The sequence below is a fragment of the Pezoporus wallicus genome, unplaced genomic scaffold (assembly GCF_028554395.1).
Source record: "Pezoporus wallicus isolate ANWC-B61680 ecotype Strahan unplaced genomic scaffold, APGP_CSIRO_Pwel_v1 scaffold_13239, whole genome shotgun sequence".
Classification (NCBI taxonomy): domain Eukaryota; kingdom Metazoa; phylum Chordata; class Aves; order Psittaciformes; family Psittacidae; genus Pezoporus; species Pezoporus wallicus.
Window position 1 is genome coordinate 3,559,484 of NW_026642052.1, and position 26,329 is coordinate 3,585,812.

Genomic DNA, 26,329 nt, shown 5'->3' on the forward strand with positions numbered 1-26,329 from the left:
AGCAAATGTTTGACTGCACTTTGTGGGGACTTTAGTGAAAGTGAACTTACTGCATTTTACAATACTCAAATGGATGTTTGGGTTTGAGGGTTGTTTTTTGTTTTGTTTTCCTTAAAATTGTGCAGTTCCTTTTAAACCTGTGTATGATTTTTACCATTCACAATATCTTTCAGTGAAGTCTTTAGTAGCTTAATTAGGTGCGCTATGAAGGTATCTGCTCTGTACTTACCCTTTCCTAGCTTCACTTGGTGACCCCTACTTGTTGATTGGAAGAGACAGTGTACAAAGTGAACTGTCGTTCCCTATTCATCCGTTCCATGCCACTCTTAATTACAACCCCCTCAGTCTTTCCTAGTCTGAGGAGTCCCAGTCTATTTAGTCATTGCCTGCATGGAAGTAACTTGATACTTCTGGTCATTGCCATTACCAACTTTTTTGTTGTCTTGAGACCTCTAACACACTAGAGATAAGACCAGAACTACACATAGCTAAAGATGTGAGCATATCTTGAATTAAATTACATAGAAAAATTAAAGCTTACTGTGTTGAAGCATGTGTAATGGACTTAAAATAAATGGATGTGATTAGTATTTTAAAATAAATTCAATGGATTTAGCTTTTGGGGTTTTTGTACTAAACTTTATGAAACATATGTGGTACAGCAAATCACAATTGTCCTGGGGAGTGGTGCTAATTTGTCATCTAAACACATTAGAGTATAATGAAAACATTTATAAGATTTTTAGCTTAGGATCATGTTTGTGAGAAACATTTAATTAGTATAACCATGGATCCCAGAAAACAAAAGAATGTTTTAAAAGTATTTATCGGCTATCAGGAGAGCATATTTGTTCTTGTTCCTTTTGCATGGTGCTGTGGTTAGTCTGTAAAGATGGGTAAAATTCCATACATTTCAAAGTACCATTTCCCAGTACATTTTAATCACGTACTGCAGCCATTTTCATGTGGGATTTGAAATGGAAGAGAGACTTAATTTAGATGATGAATTGTTTGGTTTGAGACTGCATCTGTTTTCTATGTTTATGGAGCTTAAAGGCCACTGAGAGACTACTTGGTCCAGTATTTCCAGGTCCAGTTGAAATACACCTATTGTGTGTGTACCTGTGTAACCCAGAGGTTATCTGTAGTAAGTCCTAAATTCAGCCTAACTACAAACTGTCTTTGGATGAGGACAGAGATTTATTTCATGGTGCAGGTTTTCCAAGAATTTCAATCTAAGTAACAATGCTTAAATGCTCTAAAACCCAGAAGTTTTCAGGATGGAATGCAAACTACAAACAGTATCCTCTAGGAAAAAAGCTTCAGTAAGTTATTATTTGTTCATAAGTAGAAAGAAAATAGCGTTGTTTTTCTGCTATAGGGAAGGACTTTTTATAGCTGCTTATAATTTTATCCTATGAATGATGGAATTTCTTACCAAATCTGTGGAGCTGATAAACTTTCATCTTCCAAGTTTTCCCTGGTTTTGTTTTTGTTTACCCTCAGATAGTCACATAATCGACAATATACATCAGCATGATTCTTCTTTTCTTTTTTAATATATTTGGCTTTGTAATAGCAGAAAGTTGGTTTTATCCATTGTTCTACTGTTCATTGGCAGTAACTGAAATTTTCAAGGTTCATATCTTTATGCCTTAAGGAGTACACAGCTTTATCATTGAGGGTCTTCTCCCTTACTAGTTCTCTCTCTTTGTTTTGTGTACTAGCATTTCACAGTAAACACCTGCAGTTATCCTCAAGTGCTCAGGCCATGATAACAACATTTTGCCAAAGCTTATACTCTATGTTCCTCTCTTTTAAAAGCAATGAAAGATTTGTTTAACTGAGTACAGTTCACATTTCTTTTATCCCATCAAATTCAGCTTGAAAATAAAAAGTAGCTCCAGATAAACTTTCATTACATTAGATAGATTGCTTTTCTAAACCCTACCCCCTATTATCTCAGATACTGTTATTGGTTTCCCTTTAAATAGATCATTCTTCTTTGTGTATTTAAAAACATTCTTCCTATTTGTATATTGGAACCATCTGCCTTGTAGCAGTTCTCTGAGTGCTGGTGTGTTTATTTGATCCAGGCAAAAGGTGAAAATAAGAGGAAAAGGAGGAGGTGGAAGGAATGTCAAAAATTCATCCATGGCATTAACTGGGGACCTATAGTATAATGTAGAGAATTATGTATACTTCTTGTTGCAACGGCTTTTGGGAGGAATACAGTTTTGTATGCCACATTAGACTGTGACACTGCACCAACCATATAAGCCATTTTTAGCATTATTATTTTTTAAAGTTCACATATGCCAGAATTTATACCCTGCAGTGATTAAAGCTCTGCTCGGCAAACTACAGACGAATTTTCAGTGGTGCTGAAGTCTGGAGAATAGCAATGACTCCATCAAAAATGTGCATCTTTGGAAATGGGACAAAGAAAGAGAAAAACCTTTTATGAGAACATGGGGGTTTATGTTTTCTGAGGCTGAGTTATTTTTGGCTATTGTTGGGATAATGGTAGTTTGATATCCCTCTTTCTCAGTTACGCATTAGGGGAAAATGGAATATTGTACTGCAGTCAAAGGTAGCTGGCGAAGCTGAAGAGGAAGATACTATCAGTGACTGCCTGGTCTCTCTTCAGGCCTTTACAGTGGGATTTCAAAGTATCACATTTTTTGCAATTAATTTAAAACTAAAAAACCAAGATGTGTAAAAAAAGTTACGTTCACATGCGTAGCAGTAGTTTTTGTCAGCCATTAGTTCTTGTTGAGAATTGAAGATTAGTTTGTTGTTTGGATTTTTTTCATTGGATATGTCTTGTCCAAAATGTACAGCTTTCAAGTTTGTGGAATCAGTCCCATATCAAAATAAATGGGAAGTTGCAATGGCAGCACCCAGAGTGCAACATAAGCTTGATGGGAGCCCTAAGCAGACTTCCCAGCTCACCCATGTATCTGCCAGTGGAGTAAGGAGCAGGATTGGTGCCTTCCTTGGAGGCTGCTCTCCAACACTGGCTTTACTCAGAGATATGCTCAGCTTCCATCCATAATCCCCATGGTATTTCTCTATTCCACAGTCCTGTCATGAGGGTCATATTTAAGTCTGAGCAGTATCATGTTAAAGCTCAGCAGACCACACCATCTGTGCTTCCTATGTTCATTAGTTTGCAACTAGGCAGGTAGCTTAGTGTCTTTCGTATAATTAGCACAGTGAAGGTCATCAAGAACAATATTAATGAAAGTTAAATACCCTTTTTGTGGCAAAAGTTAGTTATTAAGAAGTTAATAAAGTTATTCAAAGAGTATAATAAAATTTGTAATCAAATTTCAGTAAAGCTCTGATTCCGAGTCCTGGTCTAACAAGATTTATTTAAGTACAGAAAAGTATGCTAGATTTGAAGGTTGGTGTTTTGGGTGCAGATTGCCCCTGGAATAAAAGCAGCTTCCAGAAGATAAGTCTAAACTGTAGTGAACAGAAAGTGTGTTCCAGTGCAGGCTGGTAAGCCTGGCTTTGCAAACAGTAGGCAAGCACTATGTTTTCTTCTATCAGCTTGAGGAAGCCAGGATTGAATTTAAATTGCTTGCCTGAACTGAAGTCCAAGTCATGTGCTGTCACTGCTATTCTGTCTCCAATTACTCAACCTGCAGTAGCCAAATTGAATGCAGATTATGCTTTTTTGCAGCGTATGCATAACCTTACATCAATTCTAAACCAGAAATAGCCAAGATCCAAGAACACCGTATCTCGTTTACTGAGGCCAGTGCCTTGTTCTGGTTGCTCAGGCATCTGCTGCTGCTTGCTAAGCTTTCTCTGTAACATTGGGAGCTGCTGCTTAATTTCCTGTAACAATTTTCTTGGCTTGGTTACGCTGACTATAGGAACTATCTGCAAAGAATAGCTGCTACTAAAATTTCTACTATCTTTCTTTCTGTAATGATACAAGGCTTTCATGCCTGCATTAGTTTCTGAAATTAATTAATCTAAGTCTTTCTAATACTTACTGTGGTAAGAATAGAAAAGCAATAAACAGTGCAGATAAAGGATGAAATGGTTTAATCTCATTAATTAATAAAATACAGAGTATCCAGGTGCAAATATTACTCCTAATCAGTTGGACGAGACACACAGAGCCAAGAAAATATGTCTCAGCTATAAATGAAGGTGTAGTTCAGTTAGTGTGTAGTTGGTTATTTTTTTCTTTCCTGGTTTTAATAGCAACTTCACATCATAATTAGGAGGATTAAATTCCTGCCAGCCAAGTACAGAGTTTGGACAGATTAAAGGGAAGAGGTATGAGAAATGATAATTGCTTTGTGCTCGTCAGGCTTCTATTGAAAACCTGACAGGATAATTACAAAATACCTGCTTTGCACAATGTCTAGGCAAATTTTTACAGAGCTATTTAAAGTTATTCGTTTACAGCCTGTCTGAAAAGAAAAGTTTTTCCCCCTTTTTGAAGTAGTTCGTTACCATGTTGATGTGTGGTACATGTTCAAATATAGACCTCATTCTCATGTGCACGCCTGGCTGTGTTCCACTGCCCACCCCCAAAGAAAATTGCCCATCATTTTTTGCATTACCCCACATATTTCGCCCACATGCTCACCCCTAACTTTCAGCAGAATATTATTTCACCTGATGGAAACCGTAACCTTGTTGCTTTCAACAGGCTGAATCATAGTCATGGATAAATTAGTTGAGAGAGAAATGTTCCATTGGACTACAAAACAACCTTTGTTTTGACTGACAGTAAGAAGTTGTTCTACTTTCAGCGTGTTTTCACGTCTCATCGCATGGCTTTTCTTCACCTGCTTTTGAGACCTGAAAATGACACTCCAAATAGCCAATTTTCAAAGAATATTCTAGACATAGCTGCCGAAACCCCACTGATTTTGGTGAGAATTGAAACATCCTGAAAGCCTGACTTCAGCAGAAAGTTCACCTTAGAGATCATTTGGATCACATGGCCACAGATACCTGCAGAAAGACAACAGACTTGCTGTAGGCACCTTGTAGAAAGGGTTAGAGTTAGTGCAGGCATTTTGGAGAAGACCAAAATGGAAGACCATGGAGAGACCTTGGTGGACCCGTAACGCATGAAGCAGAGCCCACTAGTACCAGTTGTTTCAAGTTCCTCCAATTCAATGTAAGTCATCCAGCATCATTGTGTACAGTTGAGCAGGAATGACCATCTCCTAGCTGCAGGAGCTGGATTTCCCTCTATGGAAATACTGTATGCAATATTTTGTGGTCCTAGTTGGATCATGCAGTGCACAGAACAGCTAACCAGCATGTACAGTGAGGTTAGTTATTTCCAGAACTGTCAGCAATTGCACATCAAGCAGTCCATGTATGCACATGGTAAATCAAATCACTGTCCATTTTCTGCTCACCTCTCAGGAAGAGGTAATTGCAGTTTGCAATTGCTTTTCAAAATTGTTGTGTTTAGTCTCAGATGTCTTGAGACATGACTGGTGAGCAGCCTGCAGACTGGCCAGCTGGCTCTGGCAACCAGGGCAGGCTTTCAGTAACCACCCTTCCTGGGGATGCCAACCCTATTGTGAGACCACATGTACACCTTTTGTGTGACAGGGACACCTCAATTTTGGTTAAGACAGGGAAGAGGACATGCGAACCCCAGAAAGGATGACCATAGGTGAACTGCCTTGCTAAAGGTAGCTGTAGTCAACTAACTGCTGTATTTACACCATTTCCCAAAGTGATGCTTTGGACCCCTAGTTATAAGGTTAATTATAATACTTAAAGCTTACAGTTTGTATTTTTATATAAAGAATAAACTAAGTGCATATATCTATATGGAATATAGGTCATTCTGTATCATGCTCCTTGGTACATTGAAGTACATGTTTCAGAGGAAATGCACAGTTCAGTTGTACAACAGAGCAATTTTTGATAAAATTCTAATTTCTCTCTTGCTTCTTTTTTTTCCAACAGTTTATGAAGAACCAGAAGACCCCAGTAACAGATCATTCTTTTCAGAAATAATCTCTTCAGTGTCAGATGTCAAATTCAGTCACAGTGGTAGATACATGCTAACGAGAGATTACCTCACTGTCAAAGTTTGGGATCTGAACATGGAAACGAAGCCCGTAGAAACATACCAGGTAGGTATCTCCTACATCTTGAAATGCAACAACATAAAAGCAGGTCACTATTCAAAAACACAGTATTTTTCTGGGATGTTTAGGAATGCTTTCCTAAACTTCTCATTTCTTGGTCTGAGAAGCAACTAGCTAAGAGAGCTGTGGTTAAAATCCTCACAGTGGCATCACTGTAGTTGGAAAAGGGTAATTTCAGCATTAGTAAGGAAGTGTATGGCCTGGGGAGTGAGAGTAGCACTCACTGTGGATTGGGTTCATGAAGGTAATGATGCTTCTAACAAGAGAAATTGTCTCTTCACTTTGGCATCTGTTTTCAAATGATGTATTTCACTATTAACATTTAAAAGTAACTGAGGAAAGGATTTTGTGTGTTCTTAGCATTCAGCTCCCGCTGGGACTGCTGAGAGTTTACACCTTTGTCATTTCAGAACTTCATTTAAAAACTTCATCTATGCATTTCTCCCTTGTGCCTAGTTCTAGAAGCAATCAGTTCAGCCCTGACATCACCACTGACACAGCAGTTCCTGAATGCCAGACAGACACATCTGGTTGCCTGAATTCATTGTGATATTATCCAGACAAAATGCCAGTGGCTCCAGCCAGCTGAGCTTGTACTCTGACATCTGTTCTGTTTGGCAATATAAGGCTGCACTTACATTTTTTAACTCTGCTTTGAAGAAGAAAAATATATCTGTGACACAGAAACTGCTTGTTATGAAAGCACAATGAGAAAAAATGTTAACCTACCTACAGAAGAGTATGCAAAGCAGGAAAAACATCATTCATCTGGCTCGTAGGGCTTACTAAGACATAGTCCTGTGACAGCACTGGAACGATCCCTTGTTTTCTCTGTCTATATAATGGCATTTATGGTACAGTAGTTCACAATGATTATAGCTAAGATTGATTTAAAATAACATGTAATGAGAGTTTGGTAGCATGTCTTGTCAAAACAACTGAAATTTTACATCAATGATGTTGAGGATATTTATCAGCTAGTGTTCAGTAGACAAAGGGGGCCCAAGTGTTATCTAGTACACCCATTACATTTCAGTGGATACTCTTCAGTGTATCTCCTGTAAGTGTTGGAAAGTCTGAGCCTCTATACCTTTAAGACTACAGAATTGGTTTTCCTCTGAAAATGGCAGCACTTGTAATGCTAAATGTGTTAGAAATGTTGATATGCTGTGAAAATGGAGTGGGAAGATAAGGGCGAGACTGTGTTTTATATAACAGAATCACAGCTCAGATTTGGGGAACTTAGATAATATATTATTTTATACGTATGTGATTGGAGTATGCAGTCTTATCCCTGGAGAGGAATAGCTGCTCAAGCCAACCTGTTTGTCTTGACTGACATCTGCTTATATTTCCTCATGTAGGTAGCTATGAAACAAGCTGGCCACCTTTAAATCTGTCTGAGATCCAACAGTGGTGGCAATTAGAAAGTTATGTTTCTCCATGTTGAGAATGTAAAGGCTACACAGATGCATTGCTGAGTGTTACAGTGGGCTAAAGAATCTGGAACTCATCGGCTTTTGGAAGCCAATAGCACAGGACTCCATAGGATTCACACAGTCCAGCTTCTCTGGGCAGCCTTTCATGGTTTTCAGCTGCAGAGAGTAGAGAATTCTGTTCTTAAGCAAAGGGTTCTCAATTACTCTTTTAAATAATTTGTCTTAGTGGCATTTCTCTCTCACGTAACTAAATCTCCTGTATAAACTTGGAAATCTCTCTAAAAGTTTGTTGTGGCAGATCACCCGAAGGCAACAGATAAAGCGACCATTATCCATGCACATAATCCTGATGGCATGTATATCATTAAAAGAGTAAAAGATATTCATTAAAAGATTCAATTTCTCATTTCATCCACTGCATGGTAGCCACTTAGCTGTGAGACTCATGAGGAGGGTCACAACAGGAGATATCCCCGCAGGGCTGTAAGGAAGAGCAAAGTTTGTAACTGTACTGCTTCATTATCAGGTTACAATTTTAGTAACACAAAAAAAAATTCCTCATGCAAGTTCTTTTGCTTACCATTGCTGTGGCTAAAAGAATGCTATTGCATAGAGCAGCTGTTGCAGCCTTGCTGAAATGTGTCTGCTGACAATGATTCAACATGATTTTCTCCTGGTTTTGCTTCACATGAAAGCAGAAAGGCAATGTATGATGCACTGGACAGCACTGAAAGAGCAATACAGTGGAATGGTCAGTGCTTGAATGTTGCAGGGCAGCCCTACCTAACAGGATGCTCTTCTGATGCTGCCAGGTCAATCACCCCAGCAGAACCGTACCAGCAACAGCCAGAGGTGAACACATTCATAGCTGATAATGGCTTGATCCGCTTTTAGCAGGGTCTGTTGCATAGGGATTTGGACTAACATGTCACACCAGTGCAATTTCTGATTGTGACTATTCAGTTCCAGTGAAATAGCTCCCTGTGTAGTTGTGTTGCTCTCTCAGTTTGAAGCACAGAATTACTAGATAATTTCATGAAGGTCTGACCTAAAACAGGGCAGTGAAGAAACGGATGTCTTTTGTAATCAGTTAGGAGTGAATTAGTTTACATTCAAGTACTATTCATATGTGGTAAGGACTATATGTAGCAGACAAGGCAAATCTGATTTTACCCTCAATTGGTAGTGGCAGATGAACATGTAAACAAGGGGAGAATTTATTTATTCCACTTAGTTTCTTATAGTCACTATGAGGGTCTAAATGTGTTCAAATACAGCAGTCTTAGGGTCCACATGAAAAGGAAGCTGGTTGTCCAAGGCAGAAGTGCAAGTCTGCAGACAGTCAGTCAACAAAAAGGACCTGAGACCTTGAAGAGATCAGTAAGAAATCTGAAGGAGGAACTGCAAAATGCTTTTTGACAGAGTGATAGAAAGGCACAGCTCCAAGCTGTGGATTTGGATGCACTTTGCAAAGGGTGTATACGTGACAGTGGTCATGACAGATGGCTGCTGAAAATGATAACAAGAAGAAGACCTAGAAATGACAATCAGTGCGGCAAATGCAACTACTTCCTTCTGCCTTACTCAACCTTTCTATTACTTCCAAGGGTTTGGAGCTCACAAAGATGATAAAGGAAATTGTACTGCTAACATAGCAAGGCTTGAAGTAAAGATAAAATGAAAGGATTTAATTACAGAGGGTGCAAGAAACTGCATCAGTGCTTGAAATGTTCTGACCTATTATTCACCATGAGGGTAAATGCATTTAATTGTGAAATATATTATCTGCCATTTGCCTATTATTGCTGTAGAAGACATCTGTTGATATACAAGTCAGTCCTCACTCATCTATTAATGGAAATTGATCCATAACTAAAATTTCTAATCCTTAATAACCTTACATTACAAATATTCCTAGGATACTGTGCAATTTGGCTATTGAAAACGGGTTAAAGAAAATGTAAGTGAAAGGTCATTGTCCCTCATCTGCTCTGATAGAAGCTACCAGAAGAAATGTTTATGCCCTCAAGCCAGAGAAGGATGCTGAGCATCCATGGGCAGGAGCAGTCTCCCTGGACTTGCAAGAACCAATACCTCTCTATGTCAGAGCTAAATTATGCCCCTTGGCTATGGGATTGGTATGTGTGCTCTGAGAGGCCATCCACAGGTCTTTGTTTTACAGTTCCTACAACAGCTAGAAGAAAGCACCAGGAGTGAAAGTGCATTAGTAAATTCGTCTAGGCAGGGATTTTCTAGCTCATTATTTCCTTGTGGAATGAAACCAATCATCCAGAAGGAAAATCTAATCAAATTCAGCAAAGGATTGAAGCAGTTTGTATGAGAGCTGTCTCTTTATTCTAACTCTTGTTCAGCAGAGATGCGTGGCCCAGAGGAGAGATCTGCTGCTTAGTCCCACTTTTCAAATATATATATAAGTGAGAATTTACAATGTTGTTTTTAAGTCTCAGCCAAGTAGGAGATATCCTTGGGCTAAATTAGTGTTCTACTTTGCAGCCTGTGCAACTACAAATATACTGTATTTGACTTCTGAAATACCTTACCCAAATATATGTAATACCATACATACAGGTTCTTTTAAGAGAGCCAAGTTCTTTCTGCCTCAAGTAAAACTCCGCTTATCTTGGAATATGACATTTTTGTTACTATTTAAATTACATTTCTTGCACATTAATTAGCACATCCAGGGTATCAGCTGGTGAAATGTCTTTGGGAATTAGGCTAACACTGAGAAAATCACCCAAGCAGGAAGCAAATATGTTGAAGAGGGGTGGTCTGCAGCCTGCTGAGGGAGGTATGCTTCGTGCCTTCCTGCAACAATAATCCTGTAGCACCAGGTTAATTGGACTGTGGAAAAGTACAGATAGCTTCTTTAGGGTTTAAATACAGCATGTTCTGCAAGGCTACCAATCTGTGCAGCATATTTGGAAAGTGAACATGGGAGATAAAGCAGAGTGTGGGGGGCTGGTTGTGGAGCTTTATATTTAGTTTTATTCCAAGAATAACAGCAGCTGTTTTCTTTGAAACAGGTCCATGATTACCTTAGGAGCAAGTTGTGTTCCCTCTATGAAAATGACTGCATCTTTGACAAGTTTGAATGTGCATGGAATGGATCAGACAGGTAATTTATCTCTATGTCCATCATTGTCTTCATTTACCAAAAGAGTGCCCATGTAGTGGGGAGTGATCAGAAAGTGAAGTGTTACATGTGTTTATTTTCCACATCATAGAATCATAGAATCGTTAGGGTTGGAAAGGACCTTAAGACCATCTAGTTCCAACCCCCCTGCCATGTGCAGGGACACCTCACACTAAACCACTAAACAGTTTGCATCTTCACAGGTTCAGGTGATAAAAGGTGTTTGGATATTGGTGGGGTTGTACCTCTGACCTGCTTACGCATGGTGTATACGTTGTTAGTCTTGGTTCATGCCTTAGGGGGAAAAACCCTTCCAATTCTGTCTGTTTTCACCAAAATCATAAGTGGGCTGCAAAAGTTAGAAGAATGCTGTCAACTTGCACAGCCCCGCCAACACACTGAGGAAGCTTCTGTGATTCTCTATTTACCCATGAGCTGCTTCAGAAATTCAGCTCATTTACTGTAAATGGGGAGCAAGGAAAGGCAGCCACAAGCACCCACTGGTTCTCTGCAAACTGCTGCCAAATGACAGTTTTTTTCTGGTATCTACCTCCACCAGAGCAGTCCCTTTCCCTGTGCACTGAAGGAGAGCTCCTTGTTTTTATCTTGGACATAAAACCTTGTTGAGTATTTTAATGAGAAATACTGGCACAGCAAGTCAGAGAGTGCGAGCTAGGATACAGTGCGGTAATGCTGTAATGTTAGCAAATTATGGCAGTACTTTGGGAAGTAGGAATATTGTACAGGAAAAACTGAGTAGCCGAGAGGAATGGAATAATAAAAATGGATGAAATCCAAGAGTATAATGCAGGGTGAAGATTTTAGTTAAAAGAAGACAGAAACCTTCATGTTATCAGTTGGAAACAACTCACAGAGATGTTCATATGCTAGGTGACTGTGGAAGGGATTAGCAGTCTACAAAATGCATGTGAAAGACAGAACAGGAGCCAATTTTGAATGGTACACAGTGACTCCTGGCTCAGCAATGCTATGAGCCAAGAGGCAAAGGTTTGGCACATGCTGAAGGCCTGGAACTGTGCCTTCAGCTCACTTAGCATCTCATTTGGAAAAGGGAAAACCAGTTCATCTCATTGTATTTGTAGCAGGCCTGCCCCCATGAACTGGGCAAGGATTATGAAACAGAGTGTGGGGCAGCTGTGAAAAAGGCAGATATGATCTTTGAATGGGGGAGGCTGGGATATCCAGCAGAGAAAAAGAACTACATGATGTTAGGGTCTTATTCAAAGACCTATGGACTGCAGTTACACATTTCTTGTCCCTCATCTCCAAGGTGGAGGAACTAATGGACAGCTGCTCTAAAGAGAGGAGAGGGCAGGAGTTTGTTTTTGATCAACTTAGCAAAAGAGAAGCCAAGATTATACTTCCTTCTAGTAGGTATATCATCGTGAGGAAGAGGATCTAGCTAAAATAGATGTGAATGACACAACAGCGAATAGCTACAGAACAGGTAATGATAGCCTTGAAATTAGAGGTAGTTTGTACCTATTCAGACAGTGACAGTGTAGAGCAGTCTTCTGGTCCTGAGTAGTGGAGTTGTAAGCAGCACAATTGTTTTGATGAAGGTGCTCAGGAAATTTGTGAAAGCAGTTATATGAGACATTTCTTAAAATGCAAGTGTCTGAACCTGGAAGTTCAGAGCAAGGTCTCTTCCAGTCCTGTGTTCCACAAATGCAGGCTAAGTCTAATGCTGTACCCTGTGTAAGGGGCATCTTCCCTTTGGGCTGCTTTCCTTTGCTCAGTTCCTGCACCTGCCCAATGGAGAGATTCTGTGTTTATAGAATCATAGACTGGTTTGGGTTGGAAGGGACCTTAAAGCTCATCCAGTTCCAACCCCCTGCCACAGGCAAGGACACCTTCCACTAGACCAGGTTGCTCCAAGCCCCGTCCAACCTGGCCTTGAACACTGCCAGGGATGGGACAGCCACAGCTTTTCTGGACATCCTGTGCCAGCAGCTCTCCATCCTCACAGTAAAGAACTTCCTAATATCTAATCTAAATCTACTCTTATCTTAAAGCCATTCCCTCTTGTCCTATCACTACCTGCCCTTCTCAAAAGTCCTTCTCCCTCTCTCTTATTTACTAATAAATAAACTTTTACCATGTGTCATTTATTATGCAAGTAAAACTATATTCTTCCACGATCTCTGTTGTCTGCATGCCAGGGTAGTGTGTTTTCTGGCAAGGATTAACTCAGCATTGAGTATCCCCTGTGATACAAACTGCTGGTCATTTTAAATGAATTCAGTAGACCACACTGGGCAAAATACTTCCCAGATTGCTATGACTGCAACTTGGGCACCAGCTGTTGTTGTGGAAATGGCTTTGATATGGTCAGGAAGGGGGAATCACCCACAGAAGTTTTATGTTTAACTTTTCTCTGAACCCCCCAAACCCGTGAATGAATGGGTGTTTTAGCAGAGGGTTATCTCAGCAGACTGGTTACTGCTTGAATTTGATCTTACTAGAAATACCAAAATTAAAGCATTTATTGGAAATATGGACAGTGCTGTCCCCCACCTAAATCTGGCACAGAAGAACAGCACAATCAAATCGTTTGGATGTTGTGAAACTTTGAAGCCCCGAAGCCCCCAACACTCAGGGATTTTCACATCCTTTCAAACCACTTCACTTATCTTTGATGGGAATTCCCAGTGCATTGTAGAGGATGGTCACTTGTTCCCAGACTCAGACCCCTGTAGTCAAATGAAGTGCTCCTGTCCTCATTAGTGCTTTAAGACCTGTCTCTGGATAGTTGCCTGGTAATAATAGAAGTATTATTCAATATAAGGATTTAAAGTAAGCGTAATATTTTTGTTCCTACTTGACAGATCAGAAAGATCAATGCAGTGAGTAATTATTAAGTGGGAGCATTAGATCGTGAGGGCTTCATTTATTGTACTGCCAAGACACTGACACGTTACTAGTCGTGCACAATTACCAAATCCGTCACTGAACACAATACGCTGCTCTTGATTGTAAGAAACTGTTGAGTAGAGTAGCTGGCAATATTTGACAAAAGATAAGGGTTCTCTTTAATTTAGTTGTTTCTTTCTAAGAGTCAAATATATCAGCACTGATGTGAATCTTTTGAGGAACATCTGAGCTTCATGCTTCTGTGTATGATAAGTATTGTATTGTTTTGCTACACACTACAAGGATGGTATTTTTTGTGGGTGTTAAATTATATTTGGCTACCAGTAACTCTTAAAGAACAGTTAATTTGGACAGCAAGGTCACTCAATTTGATCCTCTTGGCATGTATGTTTTCTTAAAAGGACTACTGCTGAGGGTAAGCAATACTTAATAAAAAAGGTACTCTTAAGAGATGCTGCAGTATGTGACAGTATACTGCACATATATGTGTACACATATCTACATAACTAATAACTACAGTTTTTAACATGTTAATTTTATCTTTGGGGACTTTAAAGCTACAATGACAATCTGAAGTGACAGGATTGCTGTTAAAAATTAAAACGTGTTTATTATTTAGGTGAAAATCCTTTATTATTTTTTGTCATTACTGAGCAGTTAATCTGGGCTATGATAGAACCTGATGGTGAGGCTGTTTACAAAAAAATCAATGTACGTGAGCTCTGATTAGAACGTGATTGATGCTCAGTTACTCCAATGAACAGGAACTAATACAATCAGACAGAGCCGATCTCATTTGCTGAAGGGCACATTAATCACTATGTACTTTGGCAACAACGGTGGTCAGGGGGGGAGTCAAGCAGGGGTCTTACACTGATTCAACCAGATGAGCACATATTATCTCTAGCTGAGTATATTACACTAAAATCATGCCATCTTTATTGTATATACATCATTACGTGACTATGTAGAATACGTGATCTCTATTTATACAGCAATGTAATTTAGTTCTTCTATTCACTTCCATAGTCATATCTTTTAATAATGACCTGCAAGACGCTGTTTTCTTCCCACTGTCAACCAAATGAATTTTGCTATTTCAGTCTTACCACAAAATTTAGCACCTTTGCAGCTGTTTGTGTGTTAAAGAGCCAGTAAAAGATAAAAATAACAGTAATTCTACACGGTAAATACCTTCATTACTTTTTTTAAGTTTTCATATCAATGAGTGTATGGGAACCCTTCTAGGGAGACTTCTGAATACTATAATGATAAGTGATAGGCTGTAAGCAGATGAGTGAAGTCACATACAACTGTTCAGTCAGTCCTTTCCTACTGAACTGTCATTCATTCCATGGAATATCCGTCAGCCTTCACTCTAATCAGGCGGAATTGGCAAGTCCCAGTGGATGAGATGTTAACAGTCTATTCCTGTCTGGCAGCATGCTTCATGCTGGAGAGCTAGAGGACATCATTTGTTCTTGAAGCTTGGCATGTCAAATATTGGCTTGGAAGGACTTGGGGATCCCCTGTTCTTATTCCTGGTTTTATATCAGCCAGCTGTACCACAGTGCCACAGCCCTGAGTCCAGTGTCTCAAACTTTTCCATCAGCATGCTCCCCAGGAGGTTTAAAGTTCGTTCTTTCTGCCTCTCTTGCCTCAGGCAGTGATGTTCTGCTGCCATATCTACAGTGAGGGGCAGGTTAGCTGGACTGCCTTTGTATTTCTGTCATCCTTAAACCTGATGTGTGCCAGTCCTTAAGCCTTGCCCAGCATTAGTCCTGTCACACCATCCCATGGCTTCCTTGCTCTTGTGAGCAACAGTGAAGGAGGTGAGCTATGACATGAACTGAATTTCTGCAGACAATAGAAATCCAAAGGTGAATAAATGTCTGTGCATCCAGGAAGTCTAACCTGGCCAGAGTTAGCCCAAAAAATTATTATAAAAAGGTCTTTAAAAAAAACCACACCAAAACCTGCACAAACCAATGTGAAAATAGTATGGTTTGGTTTTCAAGCAAGCCTTAGTTCCAGCTGATACTCCCAGAGCTTCAGGGTAAACCCTGACATCCCGGAAGGCAGCTGACTGGAACAATTTCAATAAAATCTGTTGTGTGCAGCATAGATGACATCTAAGAGCTTGGCTTGCAATAAAGAAATCTAAGCAAAGTATGGGAATAACAGATATGAGAAAGACAGATACGCCAGTTCTCATGATTGACGTGTTTGATGAAATCTCAGTGCCCCAAAATGTTATGGAAGATCTCATTGCAGTTTAGTACAAATGATGTAATCCCATTCAGATGCCCTTAAGGTTGATGAAGTAGGGAATTTGCCAAAAGGCCATCAAGGCCTGTGCTGTGATTGCCCAGCTGTAAAGCAGATTGCACACATGGGTGCGTGCAAACCCTTTTTTTACAGCCCTTGGCAAGAATAGCAGCTCTGCAAAATAGACAACCAGCAGTGCTTCTCCTTACCTGCACCCCATGGTAAGCTGGTATATGGCCAGCCTGGCCTTGCGGATCTCTCAGCATCCCAACCTCTCTGGTGCCACAACCTGCACTATCAAATACCTACCAGTGATTTGTATGTGATGAGAAAGGAGACCCTCCCACCAGCTCATTTCTCCAGCCTTCAGCTGGATAAAGGCTGAAGACGGATGGAAGGATGAAAGAAGGATGGAAGCCACAAACCCTTGAGAGCTGAGCAAGCTACACAATGCGTGAGAGTAATCAAGACAGGAGGTAGTGGGAGATTACAGTGAGAGGGTGAGCAGTGGGACCTTCAAAAGTAAAATGAAGAGGTTGGGAAGGAGGGGGGAAGCAGAGAAAGGGAAATGATGAAGTGAAGCAAAAGAGGCAGGACAGAGCAGGGAACAGGATGGAGCTAAGGAGGATACTTCAGTAGCAGCAGAGAGTGAAACAGGGTATTTTTAAAGAAGTGTAGAGCAGGATAGAGAGAAATGGAGAAAGGGGAGGGGAGAAAGAAGGAAAGGGGAAGGGAAACCTACCTGGAAAGTGCGGTAAAGGGCAGAGTCAGGGTTGGAGGGGATGCAAGAGCAAAAAGAACAGAATGGTGGCTAGAGATGGCTTTCAGAGCACCAGCTAGGCTGTCAGTGTGTAAAGTGTAGCAGCGGCAGCCATGTCACTGCCATTTGGGGTTTTTTCCTGCTTTTTTTTTTTTTTTGCTTTTCTTGCCTCTTTGAAAGTTATATTTTAATCGTGCCGCCCGTAGCTGTGGTGGTTCGAGCTGGGCACATTCTATCAATCAGCAGCTTTGCTCCAGCCTGAGCTATCAGTGTGCTGCTCCTCAAAATGCACTGGAGTGTGTTCTGCATCCTAATCACCCCTGCATGGCTGAGATCATGGTGCCTCTGACCACAGGTAGCACAACTTTTAACATGCTTTACAAACAGGAGTGAAGGTGATTAGGCAGAGCTTTTATGGGCTGCTTCCTTGCACACGTATGAATTAATGAGAGACATTTTGGGGGAGAGGCTTTGTTTGATTTCTTGAACCAGCCTCACTTGCAAGGGTTTTGTACAAGCACTTGTCATAACACTGCTGTGCAGAGCAGGGTCTGGGAATACAGAACAAACTCTTCCTGTACTCAACTACAGTTTTTATTCTAATATATGTATGTATGTAAACCTCTCCTTATTGCATACATTCCATTATTGCACATTATATTTTCCTGAACGGGAATAAATTGCAGGCTTGCACCTAGTTCTCACTCTCTTTTATTGTTATTTTAAGCAGCAGGTAAGGTTATAATCCATCTGTGTTTGTGACCTTGAACAAGAATGGGCACTTTCTCATTTACATAATGCTATTTTTTACTGAGCCATTAAACTGCAGAAAAACAGGGCGAGCATGGAAAGTAGTCATCTACATATGTTTAAAAAAAATAACTGCAGTAAATCCAACTGGAGAAAGCAGACTTCTAAAAAGATGCGAGTGTTCAAGAAATTAAAAAGCAAATGGACTGTAAAGGCAGTTTTACTGCAAGCAAAACCTCCTAAAATAAGATCCTTGACAAATACCGCTCTGTGCATTTGGTGCGCTGGTACTCTGCCTGCATGAGCACTGCTCCCCTGACAGTTCCTGCCTTCATAAGTGCGATGCTCCCCACTGCCCTGGAACCACAGCTCTGCAGCCCATGGCCTACGGTGCTCCAGTGTTATGAACCTGATTCCAAGTTTTGCCTGAGGGGAGAAAGCTTACAGTGCTGAGCTGGGCTCTTTGAATCACAAACTGTGTGTGCTAGCGCTGAGATATGAAATAGCCGCGACTTTTTCACATTGTGAATAACCATTACAGCAGGAGCTGTAAATGACAAGACACAGTGATTTGGAGGGAGTGAAACATTAGATTTACTGCTGTTGATTCAGTTTCTGAAATGGGCGCTCATCTTGATCCATAGGCTTTCTGCAGCTTCTGGGGTATGTTTTATCAAGCTGTCACACTGACTCTTGGTTTTTTTGCCTGTGGGGATGTTAAGTTGTGCCTTACTAAGCAGGATTGTGACAGGCCTTTGCGGATGGGGTGAAGGTAAGGGAAACCTCACTGCAGACACCCCAAGGGCTAGCTGCAGCTGCACATGGCCAAAGTCTCTGTAGCTCATCCCCAGACTGAGCAGCCAGTGGTGTGCTGCCTGGAGGCCTCAGTAAAGCAGCCTCCCGACAGGGTGAAGGCTGGAGGTGACCTGTTGCTGAGGGCAGTGTATGCTCTGTCTCTGTGCTACACCCTTCTGGTCTGAAGCAGTCTTCTTTAGCGCTTCAGGAGCTGTAACAAGCTCAGTGTGGAATCAGCTGTCATCACACTCCAGTATGCCATCAGCAAACATGGAAGCAGGATGGAGCTGGCAGTCCTGTTAGTGATTCACAGTGTACAAATCCAGCTCACCCGCTCTAGTTACCCCGCAGTGGCTCTGAAGTGAGCGGAGCTGCTGTCTGTCAGTAGCTGTAGGGTAAGAGCAGCTAGCTGCACAGCTCCCACTTCTGCCATTTTCAGTGCATTATTCATTTGTATTATAGTAGCTCCTAATGGCCCCAAATGAGATCAAGGCAACACTGGCTGGAGGCTGTGCACATAGTGTAAGACAGCTCCTAAATCCAGGAGCATCTAATCTAATCAGCTAGTGAGCTTCTGTATGGTGCAGAGTTTATGCCTTTGAATTCTCCCATGACTGCATATGCTGTGCTTTCCTGGCCAGTGTGCTGCTCAACACAGCTTCTCCCCAAGTGGGAAACAACAGCAGAGTGCTAAAGCAACTGTCATTTGAGATGGATTTTAGTTTATTAAATGCGAAGCAGGTGAAATATGCTCTGTTGGGCTGTACTAGAAAGGCAAATAGTTCCTGATTGCCCGAGTCTTGGAACTGTGCAGCTTTTCCTGTGGAGACCTGACTGTTTGGGGTGGATGCCCAGTTCCAGAATGGAAATTTGGAAAAGACTCCCTATCTGCAGCTGAGACAGGAGAGTTGAGCATGGCCCTGTCTTTGCATATGGAAAAAGTTCACAGGGGATGAGCTTTTGAGCAAGGCTCTGAAACCCATGATTATGCTAATCCAATAACCTGGGGGCCATGGATGAAATCCTGAATTCATTAAAGTTAGTGACAAAATATCCTCCCCTAGGGACTGGGGGAACGAAGCAACTGGCAATCCATTATTTCAAACTACAAGCTGATTAATGGGGTAATTTGTATACAGATCGAGGGACGTTTTCTGCCCCTTTCTCCCAGACCCAGAAATATATCCTGACTTGAAGCTTCATTCGAACTTCACAGAAGAGATGACAGAATCCTCTTTATCAATGTATTTATTTCTAAGCAGCATTGTAAATACAAATTTTAATGGTGTTGAGACCTGCAAGGTCTATGGCCTCAGAAAGGAAATTGGTTTATTCTGGAAAGAATTAACTTGTGCAACCTCTGTCATTTTTCACAACCTTTTGAAACACTTCAAATTATTCATTACAATACGTAATTCAATAGTAAATCTTATTAGTGTATCAAAATGTTTGAAATACGTGGAAATTTCTTTTTAAGGCTTTTTCTGGGATCATGGTAAATCTCAGCTGTCAGAAAAGGCAAAGCTCTGGGGAAAGACAAGAGCTGAGTGATCCTTAATCATAGAATCATAGAATAGGACCTTAAGATCATCCAGTTCCAACCCTCCTGCCATGAGCAGAGACACCTCACACTAAACCATGTCACTCAAGGCTCTGTCCAAAGCGGCCTTGAACACTGCCAGGGATGGAGCAGTCACAACTTCCCTGGGCAACCCATTCCAGTGCCTCACCTCCCTTACAGTAAAGAACTTCTTCCTTATATCCAATCTAAACTTCTCCTGTTTAAGTTTTAACCCGTTACCCCTTGTACTATCACTACAGTCCCTAATGAAGAGTCCCTCCCCAGCATCCCTATAGGCCCCCTTCAGATACTGGAAGGCTGCTATGAGGTCTCCACGCAGCCTTCTCTTCTCCAGGCTGAACAGCCCCAACTTTCTCAGCCTGTCTTCATACAGGAGGTGCTCCAGTCCCCTGATCATCCTCGTGGCCCTTCTCTGGACTTGTTCCAACAGTTCCATGTCCTTTTTATGTTGAGGACACCAGAACTGCACACAATACTCCAGGTGAGGTCTCACAAGAGCAGAGTAGAGGGTCAGGATCACCTCCTTCGACCTGCTGGTCACGCTCCTTTTGATGCAGCCCAGGATACGGTTGGCTTTCTGGGCTGCAAGCACACACTGCCAGCTCATGTTCATTTTCTCATCAACCAACACCCCCAAGTCCTTCTCCGCAGGGCTGCTCTGAATCTCTTCTCTGCCCAACCTGTAGCTGTGTGTAATAACTTGTAAAAAGCTGAGGGGTTATTAAAAATAACTTTTTAGGACATATTACTTCTATTGCCTTATGAAGTTACTCTCATGATCTTGTGGTCCTTACATTCTTGCATGCTTCAGGTTAACTGTACCTTTCATTGAATACTCTAGAAGGGAAGGGGAAGACAGTGGCAGAAAACTGTACAGTCTGGGGAGTAGTGGGGAAACTCCTGTTTTATGTCCTTTTCCTAGCTGAAGCCAGAAACTGCCTCATTCTGAGGTCAAAGCTCAGCTGTCTTGAGCCCATCAAAGTTGACTTCCCACAATGCTGTTTAACTCTGTTCTTGTTCTTTCTCTCTCCCTGCAGTGTGATAATGACCGGTGCATACAACAACTTCTTCCGAATGTTTGACCGGAACACCAAGAGGGATGTGACCTTGGAGGCATCCCGAGAGAGCAGCAAACCACGAGCTATTCTCAAGCCCCGGAGGGTCTGCGTTGGAGGCAAAAGGAGGAAAGATGACATCAGTGTTGACAGTTTGGACTTTACTAAGAAGATCTTGCACACAGCATGGCACCCAACCGAGAACATCATTGCTATAGCAGCGACAAACAATCTGTACATATTTCAGGATAAAGTGAACTCAGAAATGCACTAGATTTATCAATATCCCTCTATATTTACAAACCAGCCTCTTGAGAGTTGTAGAAGGATGTGATCTTCACAAAAAATTGTGGCTTCTGTGGTGGGATTTGTAGGTTGCATCCTTTCATCCCTCAGCCTGTATCTTTATTGATGGCAAGCCAACTACTTCTAATTTTCCATCACTGCAACTGTATGAGTAAAAGGCACGACTGCAAATCCAGTACTGTGGTCTGTATTGGTTCCTTTAAACAAACAGGGGTATTTATTCACTTTGGGAGTGTTCCTGAGGAGGGCTGAGGCTCCTCAGCTCCCGTTAGTCTTTTCAAGGGTCTCAATGGCTCCCAGGGCCATACTCTTCCAGTGCCCCGCCTGCTTTTGCAGTCCACAGCATTTACCACATTGTTAGAGCTTTTTGCCTCAGTCTCTTGATTATTTTTTTCAGTAACATTTTCCTCTTTCAGCTAAGCCAGGCCTGTTTGGGTGAATGAAGAGCAACATTCCTTTAGACTATGTGGCACACTGGGAGTGGCCTCATGACACTTATACCTGGAAGCAGAATCCCTGCCAGTGAAAAGCTGCCCTGTCTCACCTATCCCATTCACTTCTTTACAACACCCTCTTGTTTATTTATTTATTCACATTGCTTTGTGCTTCAACTTCCCAAGTAAGTGTCAGACTGGTATAGTTACTCAGCCGGCTTACTTTAAGTAGTTTCTTCGCCATAGATCTCTTTGCCCTATTCAAAACAATAACAAGTACCTTCATCGCGTGGAGGACTATGTAAAAACTTGGTATTGCCACTTCAGACTGGTCAGACACAGCCAGGCAGTTGACATACAAACCCATCCTGCCATCTGGGGGTTGGAGTTCTGGAAACCTTGGCTAGAAGTGCTGTCCTTGACGGCAGCAGTCAGCTTCAGTGGGAAGAAAGTTATGTCACTGCTAGACACTTCAGAAAGTCCCTCGTTTGTTGATTGCAAGTGTGGTTATTTTAGTCATGGCCTTGGGGAATACAGGCAATGTAACTGTAAAAGGAATGGTGCCGCGAGATGCAGCACTTGTCAGTGAATTTTAACACTTTTAAATGAGTCCACTGCTGGGAGACAAAATTATTCCTGGAGAAATATGAAACATAAAAAGCTCCAAACCCAACCAAACCTTCCACATACATACTGTTAGATCTATCACTGGTTTAAAATGAGTAGTGATGGATAAATGGGAAAGTACACACAATTGGTATTGCACATGCAGGAATGGTATGAGAACAGTGCAGTGGGCAGGGAGTCCTCTTAATCCAGGAAAAGAAAGTTCTGCTGCATCCCTAATAGCTCTGGCAGAAAAATTAATATCCCAAAGGATTTCTCCTCAAACCACGAATAAAAGAGCACAAGTCACGTGACCTGTTAATCTGCCCATGTTAAAACTCCTCAGAAAAAATAAATCTCTAAGCCATTATGCACTGATTTCTTGGTAAGTGGAGAATGTACCAATGAAGGGATCTGCATGCTTTTATAATTTGTTTTGGGTGGAAAGGGTGAAAATCTGCTTACAAGAACTAATAAAACAAAGCTTTTATATGACAACACAACACATGAACTCTGTACCTTGGAAGTTTTCTAGATCAATGCTGTGTACTTCGTGTGTAGAAGCACAAACCCACGTGCATCACTTCCCAGACACACCAAACATACAGTATGAAATGTGTAGGTTCATTTGAAAGGGAATTGGGAGCGTTTATAAGACAGTATACGCTGTAGCAGGCATGGACAGTACATGTACATATTTATTCGAATGAAATTTAACAAAATTGCCTTTTCTTTTCCCCTCACTTGTAAAAAGGTTTAAGAATGTGGTAAATTGTATAGAAAACTTGTTAATGCCAAACTACTGCTTCAAGGGTGTCACAATTTCTTTGACTTTTGGCCTCCTCCATTAACCTTTGCAGCTCAAAAACAAGTAAAAATAATGCTGTCAGATCATACTGGCATTTACAGCTAGAAGTACTGTAAAACATATATTTAGCTTTTAACATTCTCAAGTTCTATAGATAACTTATTATAAAGCAGATCTTAATAAATACCACAGTTTTTTTGTTTTTAATTTGAAGTACCTTACTCTGTTACAGCTTTGGGTACCAAAAAGAACGTTAAAATTAAAGAAAGAAATATATCTTTGGAGCTTTATAGAACTAATGAAATGCCCAACCAAAATACCATGAAGTGATTATAGAGGAAATAAATAGAAACCTTTCAAAGACCAGTATTCCGTTCCTGCCTTTGACATCTCTACTGCAGATCGGTTTCCTGGTTTCTTGAATGTATGGAAAGTTAACATCGTCATTGTGAGCGTTTCCAACTTTTCTTTTTCTTTTTAATTTGAGCTTTCAGTGGTGTAGAGTAAGTGATGGTAAAGTTGGTAAAGCTGATTGATTGTTTTGAAAGCTGTTGTTCATGGCTGCATTCTTTGTGTTGCACAAATTAGCTGACTGTTGTTGAATAAAAATATAAATATGTTAATACCAGCTTTTTCAATAAAACTACAACCAAAAAGGCATAAATAGATGACTTCCAGACACAGCTTATTTTTAAGCTAGACATGAAAGGGTTGTTTATCTCCTTTTAACAGAGGAGGAAGAGTCACAGGGATTGGGACTCACAGGACAAGATACTGCTATGTGAACCTAAGGTGGTGTGGCAAGTAGAGAGGTAAACACAGTGCCCAGAACAAGGCTAACCTGGGGGTTTAGCATTATGATGAGTGTGTGAAGACAGTTACAGCAGAACTGGAGATAACACTTTTGATTTACCCCTTGGACCAGCTTTTTCCCCTGCTCATAGCCTAACATAGACTTAAGGAGGTTGGTGTCTCAGTTTCCTACAGATGGAATGAGGGACATGTGCAACGTGAAGGGACACACACAAATATAGGGTAAAAAATGGCACTGGTGTCATCTCTGGCCAGGCTGGGGACCTTCTAGCACAGCAGGCCATGAGGGCACATCTGGGATGTGTCCAGGCCTGGCCTCCTAAATAAGGCAGACATTGGCCCAGGTGACAAACCAGAGGGCTACCAGCAGAGCAGTGTCCCTGTTCCACCCCTTCCCCTCTGCCCCTGCTTCCTTTCTACCTCTACAACAGGGGAAAATAAATACATACATAAAGAGGTTTTTAATAAGGAGAGGAAAAAGTGGTGCACACACACACACTTAGAGCTAGGAAAGCATTCACTTCCCAGTGATGCCTGACCCTCCCATGCTTGCCCTAGATTTTGGACTCTTCCTTTGAATCTCAGCTAAGGCTGAGATTATTTATATTTATATTCATATTTTATTTATATTTATATATTTATAAAGCACCTATCACCATATTGATGGTGATATCACCTGTCTGCATGCTCTGTATGGGGCCCTGGGCTGCGAGAAACCACATGTCCATTAGCACACACGCTTTAGACACTGAAAGGCTGAGTCCTTTTCCTGGATGCAGACCAGAGTAAATATGCCTCAGCTGTTGTATTAGGCAGTGTGCTGCTCTGCACAGCTCCCCCACAGTTTACATGCTAATTCCCCCCCCCCCCCCCCCCCCTTCTTTGGGAAGACACAGTCAATCCCACTCATTTAGATGGACAAATATGGCTAGGCACTGAAGAGCGAAATCTCAGCTCAAAATCAACACTTCAAGCAATGCCCTATTTACCTTCCCAGTTCCCCTTTTCATCCCTAAACACCCAGTAGGAGCAGGAGCCAGATGGCAAACTCTGTGCATTTTTCACACTCATACTTAGTAGCTGCATACAGAAATTTAACCCTTTATGGTTGGAAAGGGGGTACTGACATGAGCCACCTGCTTCTCCTGTTTGCAGCCAGCAAACTCATCTTGCTTTCAGGCAGTTAAGTCCTTTGGAGCCTTCCAAGGTTGTGGCTATTAATCCCCAATGAGAGGGTAAGTACAAGGATTGTTTGCCTTCTATGTCCAATTTTCACTAACAAACATCATGATCAGCAATTTGCTCCCACTCCCAACAGTAATCCTTTTCCATTTGCAGTCTTCTCAGCAAATGGCATTAGGTCTAAAATTAGAGCATGAATTCACTTATCTTGCTTATGCGGTAAAACCTCAGAATGCAACAGGATGACTGGAGTGGGTGAGATTCAAAAACTTGGGTCTAATTTCAGAAGATGCTTGGGGACAAGGTGTTTGGCTTTGTGAAGCCAAGGTAAGCCTGGCTGTTGTGTACAGGACCGGTTGCTGTGCATACTGGAGATGTTTGCTTTTGGAGACCTTCATGAAAACACTTTTCTTAGAAGTGGATGTTTTTTTCCTTTTCTCTGAAGTTGGACAAGGATCAAACTTATATTCATGTGAAAGCCAGCACAGCTCTTTAGGCAGTCCTAAATCTGCCCCTAAATCTGGCCCCTGATCCTAAATCTGATCCTAAATCAGAGATCCTAAATCTGGCCCCTGATGCAAAGCATTTCACGTGAAGCATCTGACTGAGCAGACTCCTTGGCTATAAAAGCTGCCATGAATATGGATCAGCCAGGCAAGGCACAGCTCATTACTTGGCTTGCTGTTTGCCAAGTGGAGTCAGTCAATGAGTGGGACAAGATCCTTAAACCAACAATTCCATGAAGCAATTATTTTAATTAGTGTGGTGATGCTATGTATTCTTTTTATAACATGGGCACTAACAAGAATAAAACCTGTAATAGCGACTATCGAAGGGTGGGTTGCTGGACAGCCACTCCCTGTTTTAAAACCAGCAATAATCATAGTTATAGCATGTGTATGTCTCCTGCAGCAGCCTCATCCAACACATCTGAATACATACAGGACCAAGGGTAACAAACTGACTGTGCTCTAGGGAGAGGAGTACTTTGTTCGCAGAACTCCAGAAACCCCCTCACCACCTTTTGTGGCTGTCATTTGATGTCATTTCTCCAATAGGAGGAATAAGTCTCAGGAAAAATTCACTATAAAGGATAAGTGATAAGTAGTTGAAACTGGAATTAGGGTGTCAGGTTTGGAGCAAAGAGATTGGTATTTGTCTGTGCTCTACCTATACAATAAATGCTGCCGTGGGCAGGACACCAGAGTGAGACCCCACTGTCAAAGACTTGTGTCAACATCCCAGCCCCAGCAGGCTCTAGCTTTCATTTCATCCTGGGGAGGCTTGAACATCCCCAACAGCCCTGGAACAGGCTCCCTTGCAGGTCAGT

At 41.4% G+C, this 26,329-nt stretch overlaps 1 protein-coding gene across 7 annotated transcripts in view; it reads left to right on the top strand.

The window, feature by feature from the left end:
* Nucleotides 1–23,627, top strand: part of PPP2R2C (protein phosphatase 2 regulatory subunit Bgamma) — a 203,425-nt gene extending 179,798 nt beyond the window's left edge. For all 7 annotated transcript variants that reach the window (XM_057426565.1, XM_057426571.1, XM_057426566.1 and 4 more), the window contains 3 exons: nucleotides 5,965–6,134; nucleotides 10,636–10,727; nucleotides 20,833–23,627. In XM_057426565.1, coding sequence (XP_057282548.1) covers nucleotides 5,965–6,134; nucleotides 10,636–10,727; nucleotides 20,833–21,124 — 554 coding nt within the window. In that variant the 3' untranslated portion in view covers nucleotides 21,125–23,627. The remainder of the gene's footprint in view (nucleotides 1–5,964; nucleotides 6,135–10,635; nucleotides 10,728–20,832) is intronic.
* The last annotated feature ends 2,702 nt before the right edge of the window (nucleotides 23,628–26,329 follow it).